Source organism: Blennius ocellaris (assembly GCF_963422515.1).
Source record: "Blennius ocellaris genome assembly, chromosome: 5".
In the NCBI taxonomy this organism is placed as follows: Eukaryota; Metazoa; Chordata; class Actinopteri; order Blenniiformes; family Blenniidae; genus Blennius; species Blennius ocellaris.
Genome location: NC_137654.1, coordinates 14,982,047 through 15,000,166, shown reverse-complemented (window position 1 = coordinate 15,000,166; position 18,120 = coordinate 14,982,047). Strand labels below are relative to the sequence as shown.

General features: G+C 41.7%; 1 protein-coding gene across 1 annotated transcript; it reads left to right on the top strand.

Moving 5' to 3' along the window:
- Positions 1 to 8,019: 8,019 nt before the first annotated feature.
- prdm2a (PR domain containing 2, with ZNF domain a) lies at positions 8,020 to 16,487 on the top strand. The gene is made up of 4 exons (XM_080495993.1): positions 8,020 to 8,107; positions 9,549 to 9,602; positions 10,161 to 14,364; positions 14,447 to 16,487. Exon 3 carries the CDS (start codon positions 10,215 to 10,217, stop codon positions 14,349 to 14,351), a length of 4,137 nt encoding a protein of 1,378 aa, XP_080352119.1. The 5' UTR covers positions 8,020 to 8,107; positions 9,549 to 9,602; positions 10,161 to 10,214; the 3' UTR covers positions 14,352 to 14,364; positions 14,447 to 16,487.
- Positions 16,488 to 18,120: the final 1,633 nt, after the last annotated feature.

Sequence of the window (18,120 nt, the reverse complement as noted above, 5' to 3'; positions counted from 1 at the left end):
TCCTTTGAGGAGAAAGTGCAAAGCTCCATCTACTATAAATGTTAATTTTCCAGCTCACTTTTTGCCCGTGATCATTTGTAGCAGCAGATGGTTATGGGCTGAGGCTGGTGTCAAATTACGAGCACACTGTGATGCATCCGTGAGAAACAAAGCACACTATCCTCTGCGCTGTTGTACCAAAGCTTTTCTGGAAGTGGGTTTAGACAGAAGTGGGCTCGGGGGTTGAAAAACTACAGTGCGTACTGAACAGATGAACTGATGATGAGAAGCAGAAAAGATGGAACTGCATGGAACAAATAAGCATTGTTTTCAGCTTTTAGTGTGTACATACCCCAGAGAGGGAGTTTTGTTGTACTCACGCTGGGTTTATGGAGACTTTTTAAGTAATCATAGGGGGTCTCACATGCTTTCACATGTGACTAGTTTGTGGTTGATATCATACATGGCTAATGTGTAAAATGATCAGTTTAATCATGGGTTTCAGGGACTTTCTCTAAAGAGGAGGTGCAAGTATTCTTCTTTCATAAATGGAGGGAAAGAAAATTCCACTTGGTCATCTGCAGCAGCAGCAGATGGTAAGACAGTGATGCTGGGGTCAAATTACACGCAGACAACGAGTAATGCAACGTACTGTTGAAACAAAGTTCTTCAGTCAGATAGAAATAGCTTTTTTTTCTGTTGAGGATAAATCTGAAAGGGCCTGTTTAAGATAAATACACATTTTTAATGTTTTCTTTTTTGTTATTGTTTTCAAGCAGAAAAAAGAAAAGCTTCCACAGTCAAGCTCCACAATATAACAAAGACCTATCAAATAAATCATGGTATGAACATAATAAGTAAATGTTTCAGTCCAAAGAAAAAGATACTCCACCCAGAAAAAAAAGTGTTTAAGAAACCAAATTCCAGGCTACTTTAATTATTCCTTGTTTGTTTTTCCAACCATCAACAGAGTTTTGGAAACTTTTTATTTTTTAAGCACGTAAACTTTAAATCACTGGAAAATTGTTAATTGCATTTTTTTTCTTTCAACTGAGAACAAATGTTTTGGGTTAGTTTAGTGGCTGTTTCTGTTATAATGTGGTCCCCATTGAATAGTTTTGCCATCAAAAAATGCTATTTAATTAATTGTATACATTTCCTTTCTGGGCTAGTCTTTAAAAAAATATATCCTCAACAGATACATAAATCAAAATTGCAACCTGATTACATTAAGATGAAGCTGTGACCAAGCACTTTACAAATTAGATCAAATGAACCTCACTCTATATTTTATAATTCATTTTACAGTGACGACAGTTTCGTTGGGATTTGATCAACATGATCTTTCTTCAATTCAGAAGACACCTCAAAATCGTCCATCTGTTTTCAGACTCACTTATCTTAATTAGGATTTCCACTCACACTTACGGAGAGGCTTCTGTGTTGGACTGACACATTCACACCTATTAGCAGTTTCCAGTCCATCGGACAGCCGAGAGGGACGATTTCAACAGAGGGGTAGCTATGTGGGTGGGGGTTTTCCCAGGATGTCCTATTTTTTTTTTTTTGCCATTTTAAAGTTGAATCATGTTAAATATGGAGGGGAAAAAAGGATGACGTTTGACTATGTAACTGAGGATAGTGAAAGTGTAATGAAGAAAAATCCTGTTTGCCAACTCAGCACAATTGCAACAGGTCTTTATGTAAAGATGTCACTTTTCACAATAAAAGCCTTGAACTTGGTTTCAAACATTCCATTCTCGTTTTTATTCTCACTAACATATTTACGTCCAGCTTTCAGCCAAACATTTTCATTATCATTCAACTTGAAGTTTCTTACAAAAAAAAACAACATACTATTTGTCCTGTAAACTGCAGATTTGCTGCGACATCTAACATATCTGAAACAGTTCCAACATGACGATTCAAACTGTCCTGGTGTTCCAAACTGACCTAAAAGTCTAAATATTGTTGTAGTCGCGATTGGAGACATGCGGGAGTTCACGTCTGTGCTGCTAATTTACAGTCTCACCCTGCAGAATTGATCTCACGGAGCTGACATGAATACCACCCCACTGTGACTGGAGCTGTGCAGCAGTGACGGTCCACCTGCGTGCGACGAATGCCACATGTCAGGCCTGTGAGGTGCAGAGGTTTGTGATGTCACGGCGAAAATGTCAGCCCATCGGCCCTTTGAGTGTCACGGACAGCTGGGCCCAAGGGTGGGTGGGTGGGAGAGGCAGAAGAGGGGTGAGAGGAAGGGGGGGGGGGGGGGGGCATGCTTCATGTTGGGTGACAGGCATCGGTGGCATGTTTGTGTGTGGTCAGATACAGTATGGAGGATGCGTTGGGGGGGTAAATGAATGTGTTGGTGTGTCGCAGCAGGGAGATAGTGAAAGCGGAGAAGGATTCTTGATGTGTGTGTGTGTGTGTGTGTGTGTGTGTGTGTGTGTGTGTGTGTGTGTGTGTGTGTGTGTGTGTGTGTGTGTGTGTGTGTGGGTGGGTGTGTGTGTGTGTGTGTGTGTGTGTGTTATGTAAGTGTGTAAGTATGTATGGTGTACAGCTTTATGGGGGTCAACCTAATCGCCAGATACATGTGTGCACAAAAGTGAGAGGAGTCAGGGATCCTGGAGGGCACGTGTGCTACGTTGGATTTTGAGGGATCCTTAGCATGTGATTTGTGTGTGCATGTGGACACGCGGCCCATAAATTCGCCGCACAGTGAGCTACAGTTGCATTCACGCATGTTCAGCGTCGTGTTTTTGCACTGTACAGCTTGTCCCTGTGTTCCTACATGTCCCCATTTACATATTCGGCCTTGCACATCTGGCGTCCCACAACGAGAAGCAATAGAATTTTATTTCTGCTGAGTGCAATGACATGTCGTGTCATCACAGGCGAGTCTTTGTGCTGTGCTGTGGCACACATTTTCTATAAGAGGCCCTTATTGTTTTACACCAAAGTCTGGCTCTGTGATCTGCCTGTAACACAGACACGTTGTGGACCACCTCGCCCTCTTTCCTTCTTTGTCTCTCTTGTCCTATATGTCCATGTGGACGGTGAATGTTTCATTGTGCGCAGAGTCATCGGCACGAAGCGGTGCCCACTGCAACAGGATACGCCATCAAGTATCTGGGACACACTTTGTTTCAGTTGACTTTCTTAATCACTCTGCTTCCTCTTTGCTCTTAATTAGTGGAAGAAAACATATTCAGGTCCCTCATTTAAATACAAGTACTTTTTTTTTTTTAACATTTAAATACAAATACATTTTGGAGCTGCCATCCCACGAACCACTTCATCCAATTCAGGGTCACAAGTCAAGACAATTATAAGGACAGAAAATTTACATATTCAATGATATTTGTAGAATAGCTCCAACTATGAAGCAGCGCAAATGGAAACACACTTCGACAGTTATTTTCATTATTTCAAGAACTTTATTTTGTTTTTGCTCTTAAAAAAAACGGTTTCTGACACAAATGTAAAAAAATCTGTCACAAAGTTGTTTTTAATGGAAGCATGAAGTTTACTTACGTTTTACACTTAGAGGGAGTAAGACTGGAAATGTCAGATGTCAGAATGCAATCACAAAAACATGAACAAATACCAATACAATCAGAAAGATATCCACACATTTAGGAACCTGAACTCCACGGCTGAGCTCTATTGGATGGATCAAACATGAAGAGAAACTGGCGATTTCAACAGAGCAAATTGAAATGACTCAACATAAAGCAATGCACTGCAATGCAACTGTTACATTAAAAACCTGCAAATTAATTTTTCGCTGTAAATCGGTCATGATTATGGGCGCACTTCTCGCTGTGTTGGAAGATTAAAATTTGAATCACCCTCATCAGTCAAAACATGCACAGAAATACAAAGACGTGGCTGATGTAGAGCAGGATTTCATCCAAACTGTGTCACACGCTGCCAAGCGATGTTTTCACATTGGGCAGAGATGAGTAAAACCCATGGCTCAGCCCTCTACAGTTGTCCCATTGTTTCATATTTACCACTCAAAAGAATGAATTGCCAACTTCTGGGGTGCATGCTTTCATGTTTGCCAAGATAACCAAACTCTAAATGTCTTTGACCCTGTGATTGTGCATTTATCTTTAACTAAATGTCTATGAGCTCAGGAGGGGGAGTTATAACAGCGTGGTGTACATGCATGTAGAGCTTACCTGCAGAGATGACTATTAAACGCTCTCATTGAAATGTCACATAATATGCATCTAAAGCACGCATTGGAGTTGATAGTAGTGAAAATAAAATCACAAAAAGCCCTGAAACAATCTGAAATGAAGGAAAGTACATGTGTTTGTCCCTCAGCTGTCCCACAGGTAACCGTTTTATTGGCTCTCTCTCTCTCTCTCTCTCTCTCTCTCTCTCTCTCTCTCTCTCTTTCATTCAGTGCTGAGGAATTTTGTTTTCAAGTTTACGTAAACATATAGTATCTCATCGTACACGTGTTGAACTTCAACTTGGCAGTGGAGCAACTTGCCCATTTGATCCCTGGCAGATGCTATTCGTCCCCTGATCCCCCTTTTCAAAAGTCTCAGGAGAGAACGCGACACCTCGCGAATTCAAACACACGTAACCTCATGAGGCAAAGACATGAATCTTAATGCTTTGTGCAGAAATCACTATCTGTAAACCTACGTTTGCCATTCTGACATGATGAGGTAACAGAACTGCTCTTTAATGATGGTACAAACTGTACGGGCTTTATCGATTTCTGGCAGTCCTCATTCTTACATGTTTGACCATGTTGTTGGACAAGCCTTCCAGACACCCAGCACCTGCTTCATAGGATGATTTGACGTATGCGTCCGTCCGGCGGACCTAACTTCGAGCTGCTCGTTATAATTCCACAGCTGCAATTGCCTTCAGCTGCGAAAGACATGCTGGAGCCCAGAGCATATCCACGGTGACTCACTATGAGGCGCTATAAATAAACACGATCACAGTCAGCCTGCCACAATATTAGCTCTGCACCAGCGAAAGCAGGCTGCACCTCAACAGATTGGTCAGGTCAACACACCAAAGTGTATCAGTAACCTCAGTGCAAAGTTTCAGAGGTTGAGAGGGAGAGAGGCCTGCATAGAGGGAGGATATTGTCACTGTTATTTATGATCTTTCATTATAGCTCGCAGAGGCCTGGCATGTAGTCTGATAGTGAAACACTGCTCTGCCCACACAGACAACATCACAACAAGAGACATACCATGAATGTGCCATGAGAACACCACCCATGTGCTGCACTATGTGCTCGTGGGTTATGGCGAACTCCTACGGATGGTCTCAAAGACCGCCTATGATGTAGTGCAAATAATGTCATGTGAAATCAGATGGCATCAGATGGCCAGTGTAGGTGTGAGCTTCAAATGGGCCCGTGCCCCGTGATTCAATTGCAGATTGTTGGGAAACACAGAGAAGTGGTCATGGGGAGGAAAGCCCAGACGGGCGCACATCATCAATCCTCAGCTTGTCGCCACAATGTGGCATCTGTTTTCCAAACAGCTGGGAATCAGGGGGACACTGGCAATTAAACGGATTTGAATATGACCTCTGTCTACCTGTAACATCATATTTGCAATAGTTGCCAAGTAGTTGCTACCTAATCTACATTTTTTGTGTGTGTGGGGGAATCCAGAATTCAAGAGATGATTATATTCTTATGCTGGTTCTGTGGATAAAAATAAAGTTGAAAGTATTTCTGAGCTGTGTCTCTTTCTGCCACATGTTGATAATCACTGTTAATATACTTTAATTCTAGAAGCTACACGTTGCGTAAACTATATACATAACTGACGTTACAGTACAAATCATAAAAGTACACTGAACCTCTTAACATTGAGAATTTATTATGTTGCGCCCTCTAGAGGGCTAATGAGTACACTGCGAGGGTATTTGACCTGTTTACTCAGTTTTATTGCCACTTTAAAAAACACTTTTCTTTGAAGTGACGTATTGTTCATTAGGACATTAGTGAGTAAGTAAGTAAGTAAATAAAATTGATTGATATAGCACCTTTCAACAATAAAAGCAGAAAGATTAAAACAGAAATAAAGAACAGAGTTGGTGTTTGTATTAAATCTTTATGGGACTGTGGTTCTTTATAGGAAGAGGAAAGCTTCTCATCTGACATTGCTTTAACATCAGACCAAAAGCTTTATGTTTATAAAATCCAATGTATTAATTTTTTTAATTGTTATGCAGCCTTCAAGGCTATTCCAAGCCCAGGTGATACATGTATAAAGTCATCTGTGTTTATTTGAATATGCAATATACCGTATATACAGTTTAAATAAAAATGGATTTTTGTGATGTGCTACATCCGGCACCAGGGCTTCTTAAGCAAGTGGATAAATTCATGACCTGTTCTTGAAATTGCAAACTAAGACAGATTGAAATTAAGACAATTGGTCAGTTCAATAGAAACAAATAGCATTATATTAATCTATTCTACAAAAGTGGGGAAAAATGCAGGCTTGTTTTGTAAAATCATATTTAAGCTCTATCACACAATCCCTAACTATCTTTATTTGTAAAATAAAAACAATAATAAAGATGAAAACACCACTGATTTGATCTCTTTTGAAAGAGACTCCTTTTATTACGCAAAGAAGCAGCTGCAACAAATAAAATGTTGCAGTTATTCAACAATCTGGCCCAGTGATGGGCAGTGTGGATAAGAACGCTTTGTTTGAGCAGAGAAGAATGGGGCATGTTGTCACACTCTTCATATATCTTGTGACAAGTACATGATATTGTTCAAAACTACATATCAATTTAAAGAATAAAGTCTAAAGCATGAATTTTATTTTTATTGTTTATTAACTTTTGTTATTACTTTTATGGTTATTTCGTGGCACATTTTCACACTTTGTTATTCTAAATGTATATGCACCGCAAATGAAATATATTATTATTATTATGTTCATCATTCATATTCTGTGTAAGTGCGGACTTTTAAATGATGTGAGCATCAATCATTTATTTAACAATGAATTTAATTACCACCCAATACAAATGAAGATTAGACTAACTGAGAGAAAAGGTTCAGCAATCAATTTCAGTCTCTCTTTGGTGGTTTGCTGTTTGAAAAAGGCTCCACATGAAAGAGTCGCTCCTCCTCATCCGATGTAGAAAGTTGTGGTCTTTGTTTTTGTAATTACAGTACACATTTTCACCTTATGGTTCCATTTCAGTGTCATTTTATATCAGCGATTATTGGTAACATTCTTTATCCTTGGATGACTGACTATCTCCTTTCAAGACTCTTAGATATTTTTAATAACTAACTTGGGTTAGTATAACAATAACAAAATGAGATAACATTGCTTCGACATAAGCAGGTACAACGTGGGCAGATTGCCACTCTATCACAGGACAAACAGAGAGAGAGAGACAACCACACACTCACAATCACACCTAGGGGTTATTCGAGTTCAACAATTGACCTCACATGCATGGTTTTGTGACTGTGGGAGGAAACATGCAAACTCATTCCAAAAAGTATTTGAACCCATGGCCTTCTTGCTGTGTGGCGAGAGTGCCAGCTCTGATGTAAACCTCAAATGCATGTCTTTGAAATGAAACTGGGTTAGTGAAGAAAACACATGGAAAACAGGCAAACTCCACACAGGCTTGGACTTTAACCAAGGGTATTATATGTGATGCAAAAGCAGTTACTTCTGGGAAACCTTACAGTTTAACGTACTTCACTGTAACACCTACACAAAAATGCTTAATGACTAGAATGTACAGCTTCGATTAATCATTTAAATAAAAATGAGTTCACGTCTCAGTCATTTCTAATGTTTGGCGTCACTGCCTAGAATCATCATTAATAATTAAACTTATTATCTAAAGTAGGTAAACTGCTGAAAAGCACAATAAACTGAAAGCACCCCTTCCTTCACACTGACTGCCTTCGTTTTAACAAGCCGGCCGCTGATTGGTCCATTTCTGACATCCACCTCCTGTGACCAATCAGAGCGCTCCACTGCCCCTGGTCCATGGAGTAAGAAACAAACAGCTGTCTTCAAGCTGCACCACAGGAAACCTTTCCTGCGTTTCTCCTCCACAGCGTTGATTTAAGCTGCTGCAGACACCAGTACGTACACATGCCGGACCGGTCGCATGTAACGGGGGCGATGTTTGTCGCGGTGGGGTGTCAACACTGCGGTAGCTGCAGCCGGGGCTCGCGCGATAGCACTGCGGCTAGCATGCTACTTGTCAATACTTTCATAGCCGATAACAGCTGATTCCCTTTTTTTCCTCCCTCCTGTGAACGACGTCTTTGCCTTGACGCGTCGATGCGTGTTCGTTTTCGAAACGACTCTGTTTTAAAGTATGGACGAGTGGCGGCTCCGTTGACCTTCCAGCGGAGGAGCTAGCAGCGCCGTGTGACGACGTGTTGACTGGCCAGTTAGCAATGGTGCGCGAGCGGACGGGGGAGCGTCACGCTCCGGGGGAAGAGGCGTGTGACTCGAGCTCTCCAAAACAGACACGATTTATCATCGAAGTAAACGGAAAGAAAAATAATCTGTTGGGAAATTTTTATTAGGTCGCAGGCTGATTCGTGCAAATATGCCTATGTACGGAGCATACAAGTGGAAGTAGAACTTGAATATAAATAATATATAAATAGTCTGTAGGCCTTTGAATGATACTGAAACATAAAAACAAAAACACCACAAAATAAAAATGCTAATATTTTTAATTTATCTTTAAAATGCTTGTAACAGCACTACACAGTCGGATTATGTTTAAATATCACGACGACGCACTTGAGCAAAAGTCTTTATTTACATTTCTTCTACATGTTAAATAAAACACAGCAGTCGTCACTTGGTAAATGATAACTAAAGTCACATTTGAGTTAGACTTGTTAGTTTGCTTATTAGGTGTGCATTTTGTTGTCTGTGCACGCCTGATCTGGCCCATGGTGGGCCTGCCATTTTGTCCCATCAGGCAGAAGATGAATGTCAAAATGAATCAGTTTGTGCACAACTTTATTATTAATCACAGGATGTGTGGCTGTCACCAGCCCTGAGGGTCTTTTATCAATTCAACAGGTTTACCTATTACCAAGTGTAAATAAGGTTATCTTGAGCTATATTTTAAGACTTTAGTCACTGGTAGTGATTGAATTAACACTATTGTAAGTGTTGTTTTTTTATGTAAACTTGATGTCCTTGAGGTATATTACTATAATGATCCATCCAGGAGATATTTTTTAAAGAACATTTATCTTCTTTAGAGGTGTCTGATCTGGCTCCCGTAGAACTGCACTCCTGTATAGTTTAATTGTCGACCTGCCCAGGCACACCTCATTCAAGTAAATGTGTTTTCATGCCAAATTGGGTCAGATGTGTTGAAGCACGGAGATGTTGAATTTATGCATGACTGTGACCCCTGCACGGCCAGGTGAGGGCTCCTCTGACCCACACTGGCTTTACTGCTGTTGGGTGCAGTAGCGTTTTAGTAATTTATCGCTTATGGTACAGGACTGATTATGAATAATTTTCCCTCATTATTTGTTTTTCCAACAGGAAGAAAAGTGACCTGGCAAATTAAGCTTATGCCCCTTACTGACTCGTAAAATGGTAAGATGTCTTCATGTTGTCTTTATTTATAATGGTCACTTATGGATAATACATGACCTGTAATTACATTTTGATATTATACAGAGGAAGTAGGTAATAATACATCCATGTTTACAATGTCTTCTATATTGTTACAGTACAATTGTTTAGTTGAATGCTGCATCATCTGTTGATGCTGTGAATCCACTATGTTGATGTCTTTTGGTTCTCTTGTGTTGAATAAGTGCCTTTTTTCTTTCAGATCTAATTCTAATGTCTGCTCCCGTAGATTATTTGTTGTACGTGAGATGTGATTTTTCAGATAAAAGGATTGTCTTTTTTTGTGAACGCATGACTCCAGCATTTAGATTGAAGTTGCTCTTTAATGTTAGAATCTCTGTTACTATAACTAAAGTAATATGTTCAGTTATTTGTGTAAAAATGTGTGAATTTTAGATACCTCAAAACTTAAATACTATTATGAAACGTTTGTACTTTATTTCTTACCATTGCCATATCAAGAAATTCTTACGTTGTGTTCAACTTTCATTAACAACAAGATCATCATCTGTTCAATAGGACTGAAAACCGGCTGTCTGACCGACGTCCAGCTGGACATTATCACGACAGAGGATGGAGGACTCTCCTCCGCTGTACATCTCTGAATGTGGAGACAGTGAGGACGTTGACGAGGAGGAGGAGGAGGAGGACATTTATGAGGAGGAAAGCGACAACTCACACCCTCACACACAACCATCTCAAGAAACTGAGGAAGACTGGGACTGTTTCCTCTGCAAGCACTGTGGGCAGCGTTTCACCAGCAAACAATGCTTGGAACGACACATGCACACTCACGCTTCAGTAAATGATGGCACGCAAACACACAAAAGCAATACGGTCATCACCTCTTTTGGTCATCAACAACATGAAAAAACAAACAACACGGATTCCAAGGGCTCAGTGATGCAACTTCATTCTTTATCTCCCTGCAGTCCTAATGCTTCTATTATGTCAGCAACAGATCTTGCTGCACACCCACAGAAGCCAGGATTCTTCGAGGGGCATCATGCCTGCAAGTACTGCGAAAAGATATTCACAACGCATACCAACAAGCGGCGCCATGAACGCAGGGCCCACGAGAACCACCCGCAGCCCACACATGTGGACGAAAACCCAAAGTCTAATGAGGAGGACCTTCAGAAAGTAGTCAGTGAATCATCTCAACTGCAAATGCAGCTCAGTGACTACACGACACCTGTCACTGTCCTGGAGAATGTGCTGGAACGTACAGAACAGTACATGTTAGATGTGTCCAGCGATATTTCCGAGAATCTCAGCTTTTACATTGATGGGAAGATAGTGTCAACGAGTACAGTCAGTAACTGTGACGCAGTGGAACTTCTCTCTGGGTCTTCAGCCTTAGTAGGACTCGACGCCCTGATTCTCGACCCCGCCCACATCAGCCACGTTCTGACAACAGATTCGGCCGCAGGCAAGGAAATGCCCGGCCAGCCACTCGCCAAGAGGAGAACAGCCACGCCACCTCTCCTGCCACAGATTAAAACAGAACTGGAGTCTGAGGTGGTTGTGTCTTCATCGTCGTCATCACTTGTATCTTCTTTGATAGAAAATTTACTGCCCCAGAATACAGAGTCTACAGTTGTGCAAAATGAAAGGACAGTGTTTTTGTCACCAAAGCTAAAGCAACTCCTCGAGAAACAGGACGGCCTTAAACCCACACTCGCCCTCATCGCAGATAGCCAGAAGCCATGCTCCCCTGTCTCCCTCTCCGTCTTACCCTCTGGAACGGGAAGGTTTAAAAGGAGAACTGGATCTCCACAGCAAAATACCTCAAATGAAGATGCGTCAATGGCAGACACGGGAGACTTTGAAACGAGTCCAGGACAGGTGGAAACTCGCCATAGTTCACCTGTGCACCAAATAGTGAGTGAGATGGCCTCTGTATCAGAGTCAACAGTGAAACCTGTTTTGACAGAGAGCTGGACCCCTGTGACCAGCGGTAATTCCTGCAACCAGCAACCTCTGGATCTTTCTAATACAGTCAAAAGAAATGACGACGTGGCTTCAGGTGATGCAGCACTGGATTTAAGTTTGCAAAGAAAGAGCCAAGATGACTTTGAAGCATTAAAATTGGTTTCACGGGGAGATTTAAATGTGGACTCTTTGTGCATGTTGGAGCAAGCATTAGTAAAAATTGGGGAACAAAACTTAAGTCTTGTGAATCCCAAGGCTCCTTTGGTCACTGATTTCACTATAGTCACAAGCTCAGACATTGTGACTCCAGTGGAGTCGCTTGCAGAAGGGCTCGTTTATAGTCTGACCCTGCCTCCTAATTCTCTGACTCCATCGTCCACTTCCCTCACCCCCGTTGCCCTGCAGCCAGCTTCACCGTGCACTATAGCTTTCGCTTCGCCGGCCTCGCATTCCGTACTTCCCTCTGCACCTTCATTAATCACGCTTCTGGCACCTCAACCACCCATTTCCAACTCTTTAGGCCAACCTATCCAGGTGTTGGCCCCAAACATATCATCTGAGCCCTTGGTCATTTGTGCAGATAATGCATTAAATTCTTCAGAGTGTGATTTAACCAAGGCATTTGCTGCTACAAATTCCGCCAGTCTTGTCACTCTTTCCCAGCCCCTCAATCCGACTCTCAATTTGCCCGGCCACGTGTTCCTCGCTGATCCAATCGCTCTCAATCCACCCATGATTGAATCCACTTCTGTGTCAGAAGTGCCATTCACACCCACTGTAACTTTAAATGATTCCCTACTCAACTCTTACAACATTGCCAGCAACACGGTGTTGATCGAGTGTACAATAGCTCTTGAGGCCCCGGGGAGTGTCATCCCTGCTGCGATTACCTTACAGGAAAACACAGCTGAGCCTCCAGCTCCAGGACAAATGCTTGTTAATCATGTGGAACAGCAGCAGATTGTATCGGTGCCCAAGCAGCAAACTGCAGATCCCACTATTCTTGTGTCATCTATCGAAGAGTCAGTATCTCTGTCTACTACCAGTGCTGTGATATCTGATAGCCCCGCTGTTGCTGAGTCAAGTCCCGACCCTAAAACTGTTGTTGATGCAGAGCCACCAGCCATAAAAGTCGATGAAGCGGCCGGCACTTTGGGTTCCACATCTGAAATCTCATCACAAACCTCTCCCCCTCCCGAGGAGGCAGAAGAGGAGGAATCTCCAAATAACACAGCAGATGATGTAGAACAGCAGACTTTCACCAAGAATTTCATCTGCAACGTGTGTGATAAGCTTTTCCATTCAATGAAAGAACTAAGCCATCATGTGGGCGACCATGCTGATGAATGGCCCTACAAATGTGAGTTCTGCCTGCTGCTCTTTGGCAAACCCGCCGCTCTGCTGGACCATCGGTCAAACCTTCATGGTGTTGGAAAGACTTACGTTTGCAGTGCGTGCACAAAAGAATTTGTCTACCTGTGCAATCTGAAACAGCATCAGGAAGAGCTGCATCCTGGCCAGCATTGTACGCACACAGAGGAAGAAAAGGGAAAACTAAGACCTCAGAACTACAACAACCCCACAAAGGTAGAGTCGGAGCCTTCTGGTTCGGACGCTCAAGAGGAACCCAAAAAAGCGGTGAAGAAGGAAGAGGGCGACGTCGACGTGGCTGCTGAAGAACTGTTTACAACAATTAAAATTCTGGCCTCCGACGGAAGCAAAATCAAAGGGCCTGATGTTCGCCTTGGCATTAACCAACATTATCCCAGCTTCAAGCCGCCTCCTTTTCCTTATCACAACCGGTCACCTGCGGGCTCGGTGGCTTCAGCGACCAACTTCACCACCCACAACATCCCACAAACCTTTAGTACTGCTATCCGGTGCACCAAGTGTGGAAAAAGCTTTGATAACATGCCAGAGCTGCATAAACACATCTTGGCTTGTGCAAATGCCAGTGATAAAAGGCGATACACACCCAGAAAGAATCCGATCCCTTTACGGCACTTTGCCAAAACTCAGAATGGAGTGCTGTCAACAACCAATTCTACCAACAGCATAAACGCTTCAAACAGAGTCAGCCAGTCGAACAGAATCAAGTCCAACCAAGAAACCACGGTGAAGTTCAAGGTGCTGAACAAAAGGAAAAAAAAGTTGGTTCAAAGGGTCATGCCGCAGAGGAACAAAACCATCTCTTCGTCGAATAAAGTGTCACCGGCACATTTGGATGAGCAGAATGAAATATTCATCTGCCCCCACTGCAAAAGAGAATTCACCATGCGTCGCAGTAGAACCAAACACATGGCCGTCTGTCCCCGGAAACCATCAGAGGTGAAGAAGAGGAAAGACGGAGGGATCTCCGTGACGAAGGAAAACCATAGACACCTGCACAGAGGCGTCTCCCGAGTCGAGGAGAAGCGGCAGTCATCGTCTCCTCCTCACAAGACGAGACTCCAGACGTCCGGCTCCGCAAAGAGACCCGCTGTCCTTCCCGTGCAAACCCTCTTCTCAAGCAAAAGAAGTAAAATTATCATAAAAGAGAGCACACAGCCAAAGCAAGAAGCTGCCACTCTGAATGAACTTCCCGTCGTTCGCACCTTCAACCCCGCCATGCGACAGTATAGCAGAGTGCAGCACAGTGGCAAAGGAGCGGCTATGAAATTCACCGTGGTGAAACCTCAACACGCACGGCCGAAGGATGATTTCCATCCATCCCGCAGCCGAGATGACGCAATCGGAACGGTTATCAGCAGCACCGGGCAGAGCACCACTGCATAACGGGGAGCAGCAGGTACGTATGAAGAGTAAAGCGTTAACCAAGGGTAAAATGTCACACAAATTCTAAGCATCGTCTTCCCCAATCTGTTTTTCAGGCCCCTGCTCTATGAATCTCCATCAGCGATCCAAAGGTGGGAGAGTCGTAACCACACTGTAAACCCAACGGACTTGTAGGCTGCATCACACTGTAACTGGAAATGACTGAACAGACGAACATCGTCCAGGATGCTGCAGTGTGGACGTGCATAACAGAGTGTTTGAATGCTTTCGTAGTGGCTCGAAGTTTTGTCGGTTTTCTCCTTTGTTTTGCAAACAGCGGCTTGGATTGGCACTCGAAAGTTAATCTGTACCGCTACATGTCACAAATTGGGAAGGAGGAACCGAGGGGGAAGGCTATCCTCAGTTTCTACTCGGTGGGTTATTTTAGCCAGGGTGGCAGGTGGCAATCATTGTCAGCATGCATTTGCACTTTTTCTTACCTGTTGTCTGTGGCCTTTTTGTTTTAAACTCTTAGTGCATGCTGTCTGTGAACTTCTATTACAGCTACATTCATTTAATTATGTTGATGCAGTTCGGCCTTAAACACTGAACCTGATGATGATCCTGGAGTTTTGCCGGCGTTAACAAATTTGAGTACAAATGAAGACATGGTAAATATAAGTAAATGTGAATGTGGATGATAGTTTCTTACCAACAAGAATAACCTGCTCTGTAGTGCAATGTAAGTTTTGCCTCAAGACTTCTGTCAAAGTTTCTATGAGTGATCTCAGCAACATTAGCCGTTATGAGCAAACGCGGTTTCTCATAGTGAATGTAACGATTTGATTTATTGCTACGGCTGTTTTCAAATTTATGTGCTGCTAATTTATGTGTTAGTATAACAGTTATAGAAATAATGCTTTTCGTGTGCCATCACATTTATTCGGATGCTAAATGTGGCATAACAGTGGTGAAATGTAAAATGCAGCTCGTTTCCCAGATGAAGAATTTATTTATGAATGGTTGCGATAAACTTTTTCGCCTTTGCTTGTAAATGCTCAGAATCATTTGCAGCTAAATGATGTGTTTAATTTTGAGACCACCATCCCTCCATCTCTTTTCAAATGAGAGGCGATCCCAGGCAGGTTCACTGTGGACACTTTTCCAATCCGTCGCAGTGCAAACACGGAGACGGTCACACACACATTAATGGGAAACAGGATTTGGACGGTCAGAGGACACCAGAATTACCCAGATAAAACCCGCACATAACTCAAACAAAACCAGAGAGGAGAGAGTAAAGTCAAATAAATTCTGTGCTTCTGGGAAACCTTACCGTTTTTACAGTACAGTACTTAATTAATCTCTTGCTGCTTCAACAATAGTAGGTTCACGTTTCAACAGCGTTGACTGAGCCAGCTCCAGTGTTTGGTTGTCACTGCATTTCTTTTTAAAAATCCTAATATATTTTCAATAGTCCAGTTCTGTTTCGCTCTTTATTTGCACCTCTTCTGAAGGAAAATGTTGTTTTGTGGTGTTTCCCCATTTACTCTGTAGAAGTACAGTGGAAGTCTTTTTTTTTTTTTTTTCCATTTGTAACATACAAGCACTTCATCTCTATACTCTGTGTGTCAACAGTTCAATGTTTGTTTAATGAAAATCAACATGTACAGATCACAAAATGGAAATGTGCACATTTAAGAGTTTTGTTTGTTTGTTTGTTTTGCTGTAAACTTGTAGAGGTGTTTGAAAATGTTTTGTGGCAAAAAAAAAAAAGTCACGATCCTCAAACAGTGTAATGATTTGCTACTGTTTGATTTAAATTTTTATAAGCTACTAATTTAAAGATTCACTGCTATACAGGGTAGATTTGACACAGTGCTTGAATTGAGTTTTGTTAATTTGATTAAATGAAAACTTGACAACGGTCTGTTTCAGAGAAAGAGAAGTCCTTCAGCACTTGTATTTTACATTTGCCTTTGAGACTCTTGCTGGTAGGAACTCTTTCTCTCAGACAGACTACAACACGTTGGATGTACAGGATGATTTACGAGACTGTTATTTAACTGTGAAAAGTGCTTGTAGCATTCTGAAGTGTACATTTAGTCATGTATATTTATTAATAATTTAAAAATTATGTTATCAGTCTTTGATCGACCCCCCCCCCCCTCTCTGTATGATTTGCACTAAAGTTTTTTCAAGCGAGTGTTAAATAAATGGCGAATGTAAACGTGTGTGAGGCCTTCATGGTGTAGCGGCCACATGGTGGCACACTTCCCTCATTGTAGCCTCTGCAGCATCCTTTACAGAGGTGGAAAACATAGAGGCTCACATCTCGTCCACACTCCTACATTCTGTTTGAAGTATCCATTTACAGTGACGTGTGTTTTCATGCTGCTTTAAAACATAAATAAATCTCCACTATTGCCCGTTAAAACATACAGTATCTCAGGGGCCAGAAAATCTCTATACGTGAGCATATCTGCAGCCACCAGCCTGTGACCTGCTTTCGGGTAAAGAGATGAATAATTATGTAGAGTAGCTGTTTAAGCATTCTTTATGTTTATTCAGTGTCAACAAGTGGAGTGCATGAAATGGAAAACAACCAGAGCACAAAGACAATTAAAAGTAAAGAGGTTTTTTTTATGTTCACAACAATATTTTAAATATATTGTGCATTGGAATTATGTGCAATATATTTTACACAAATGTACATTCTGGACAGGTTAATATTAACTTCTTAAATGGAAGCATATATGCTAAGGCTCACTAAAGTCCCAAAATTTCAAATACAACTAATTGATTTTGTGCACCTTTTTCGTAAGATGAGCAGGCATGACACAGCAATGAGACCTGGAAGTTAACATCTGATGGCAACAACATGCTGCAGTGAAAATTGTCCACTTTTTCCTGATTCACATTCAATCCAAACAAGAAGAAACACTGAAGACTGCAGTGGTTTACTTGAAGACAATCATTGTGGCAAAGAGGATTTTAGTTTGTCCATAAAAGAAGTAGCACTTGATTGCACTAATACAAAAAATGAATTATTTGGATTTGTCTGTATTTAAATGTTATATTACTAATGTCTTATTGGTTTTCCTCAACTGAGTCTAAGCTGGGCTGAGCCCTCTCAGCTGAAATGAGGTTGACCCCCCCTGCCCTGTACTGTAACTACTGTTCAATAGACGACAGCCTGTTATTTTTGGAAAGCTTTCCGGCGGGAAGGCAGACACAGTGAAATATGGCATTTGTATCCTTCATTTCTGTTTCATCAGATTAGGCAGAACTCAGAAAAGGTTCAAGAGTATAAGTCCTTCTGACCTATTGTGACCAAGCTGTTAAATATAATTGAATTTATGCTTTGGCAGAAATAAAAACCCACCGCATTTGTGGAGCAGCTCCAATCTCTCTACCCTTATGGGAGTTGTAAAGGCATTTGTTATATTTAAAAATGTCTCCAAGTGCCTCTAATTCATAAAGTAGTATTTTGGTCTCTCAGCAGTTTAAACAAGTCCTAGATAACAGTGCTAATAGCTTTAAAAAAAAAAAAAATCTTTTCACCCTTCATGTTTCTAGATTACATTCTGTGACCTTTTTTAGCTCAGCAACTTCAGCTATAATTCAGTTCGCAGCAACAAATGAGCCACTTTGAGCCCCCCGTGTAGCATTAAACATTGTTTCGTAATCGTACTCCAGGAGCTAAGTTGATACATTTGCATAAAATGTGATGAGTCAAGTCGTGAGTGGGAACAACAAGACATGGCAAAAATGTTCTATGTGAGGATTC

Coding starts and splice junctions, on each gene's coding strand:
- prdm2a (XM_080495993.1), top strand. CDS start 10,215: ATGGAGGACTCTCCTCCGCTGTACATCTCTGAATGTGGAGACAGTGAG.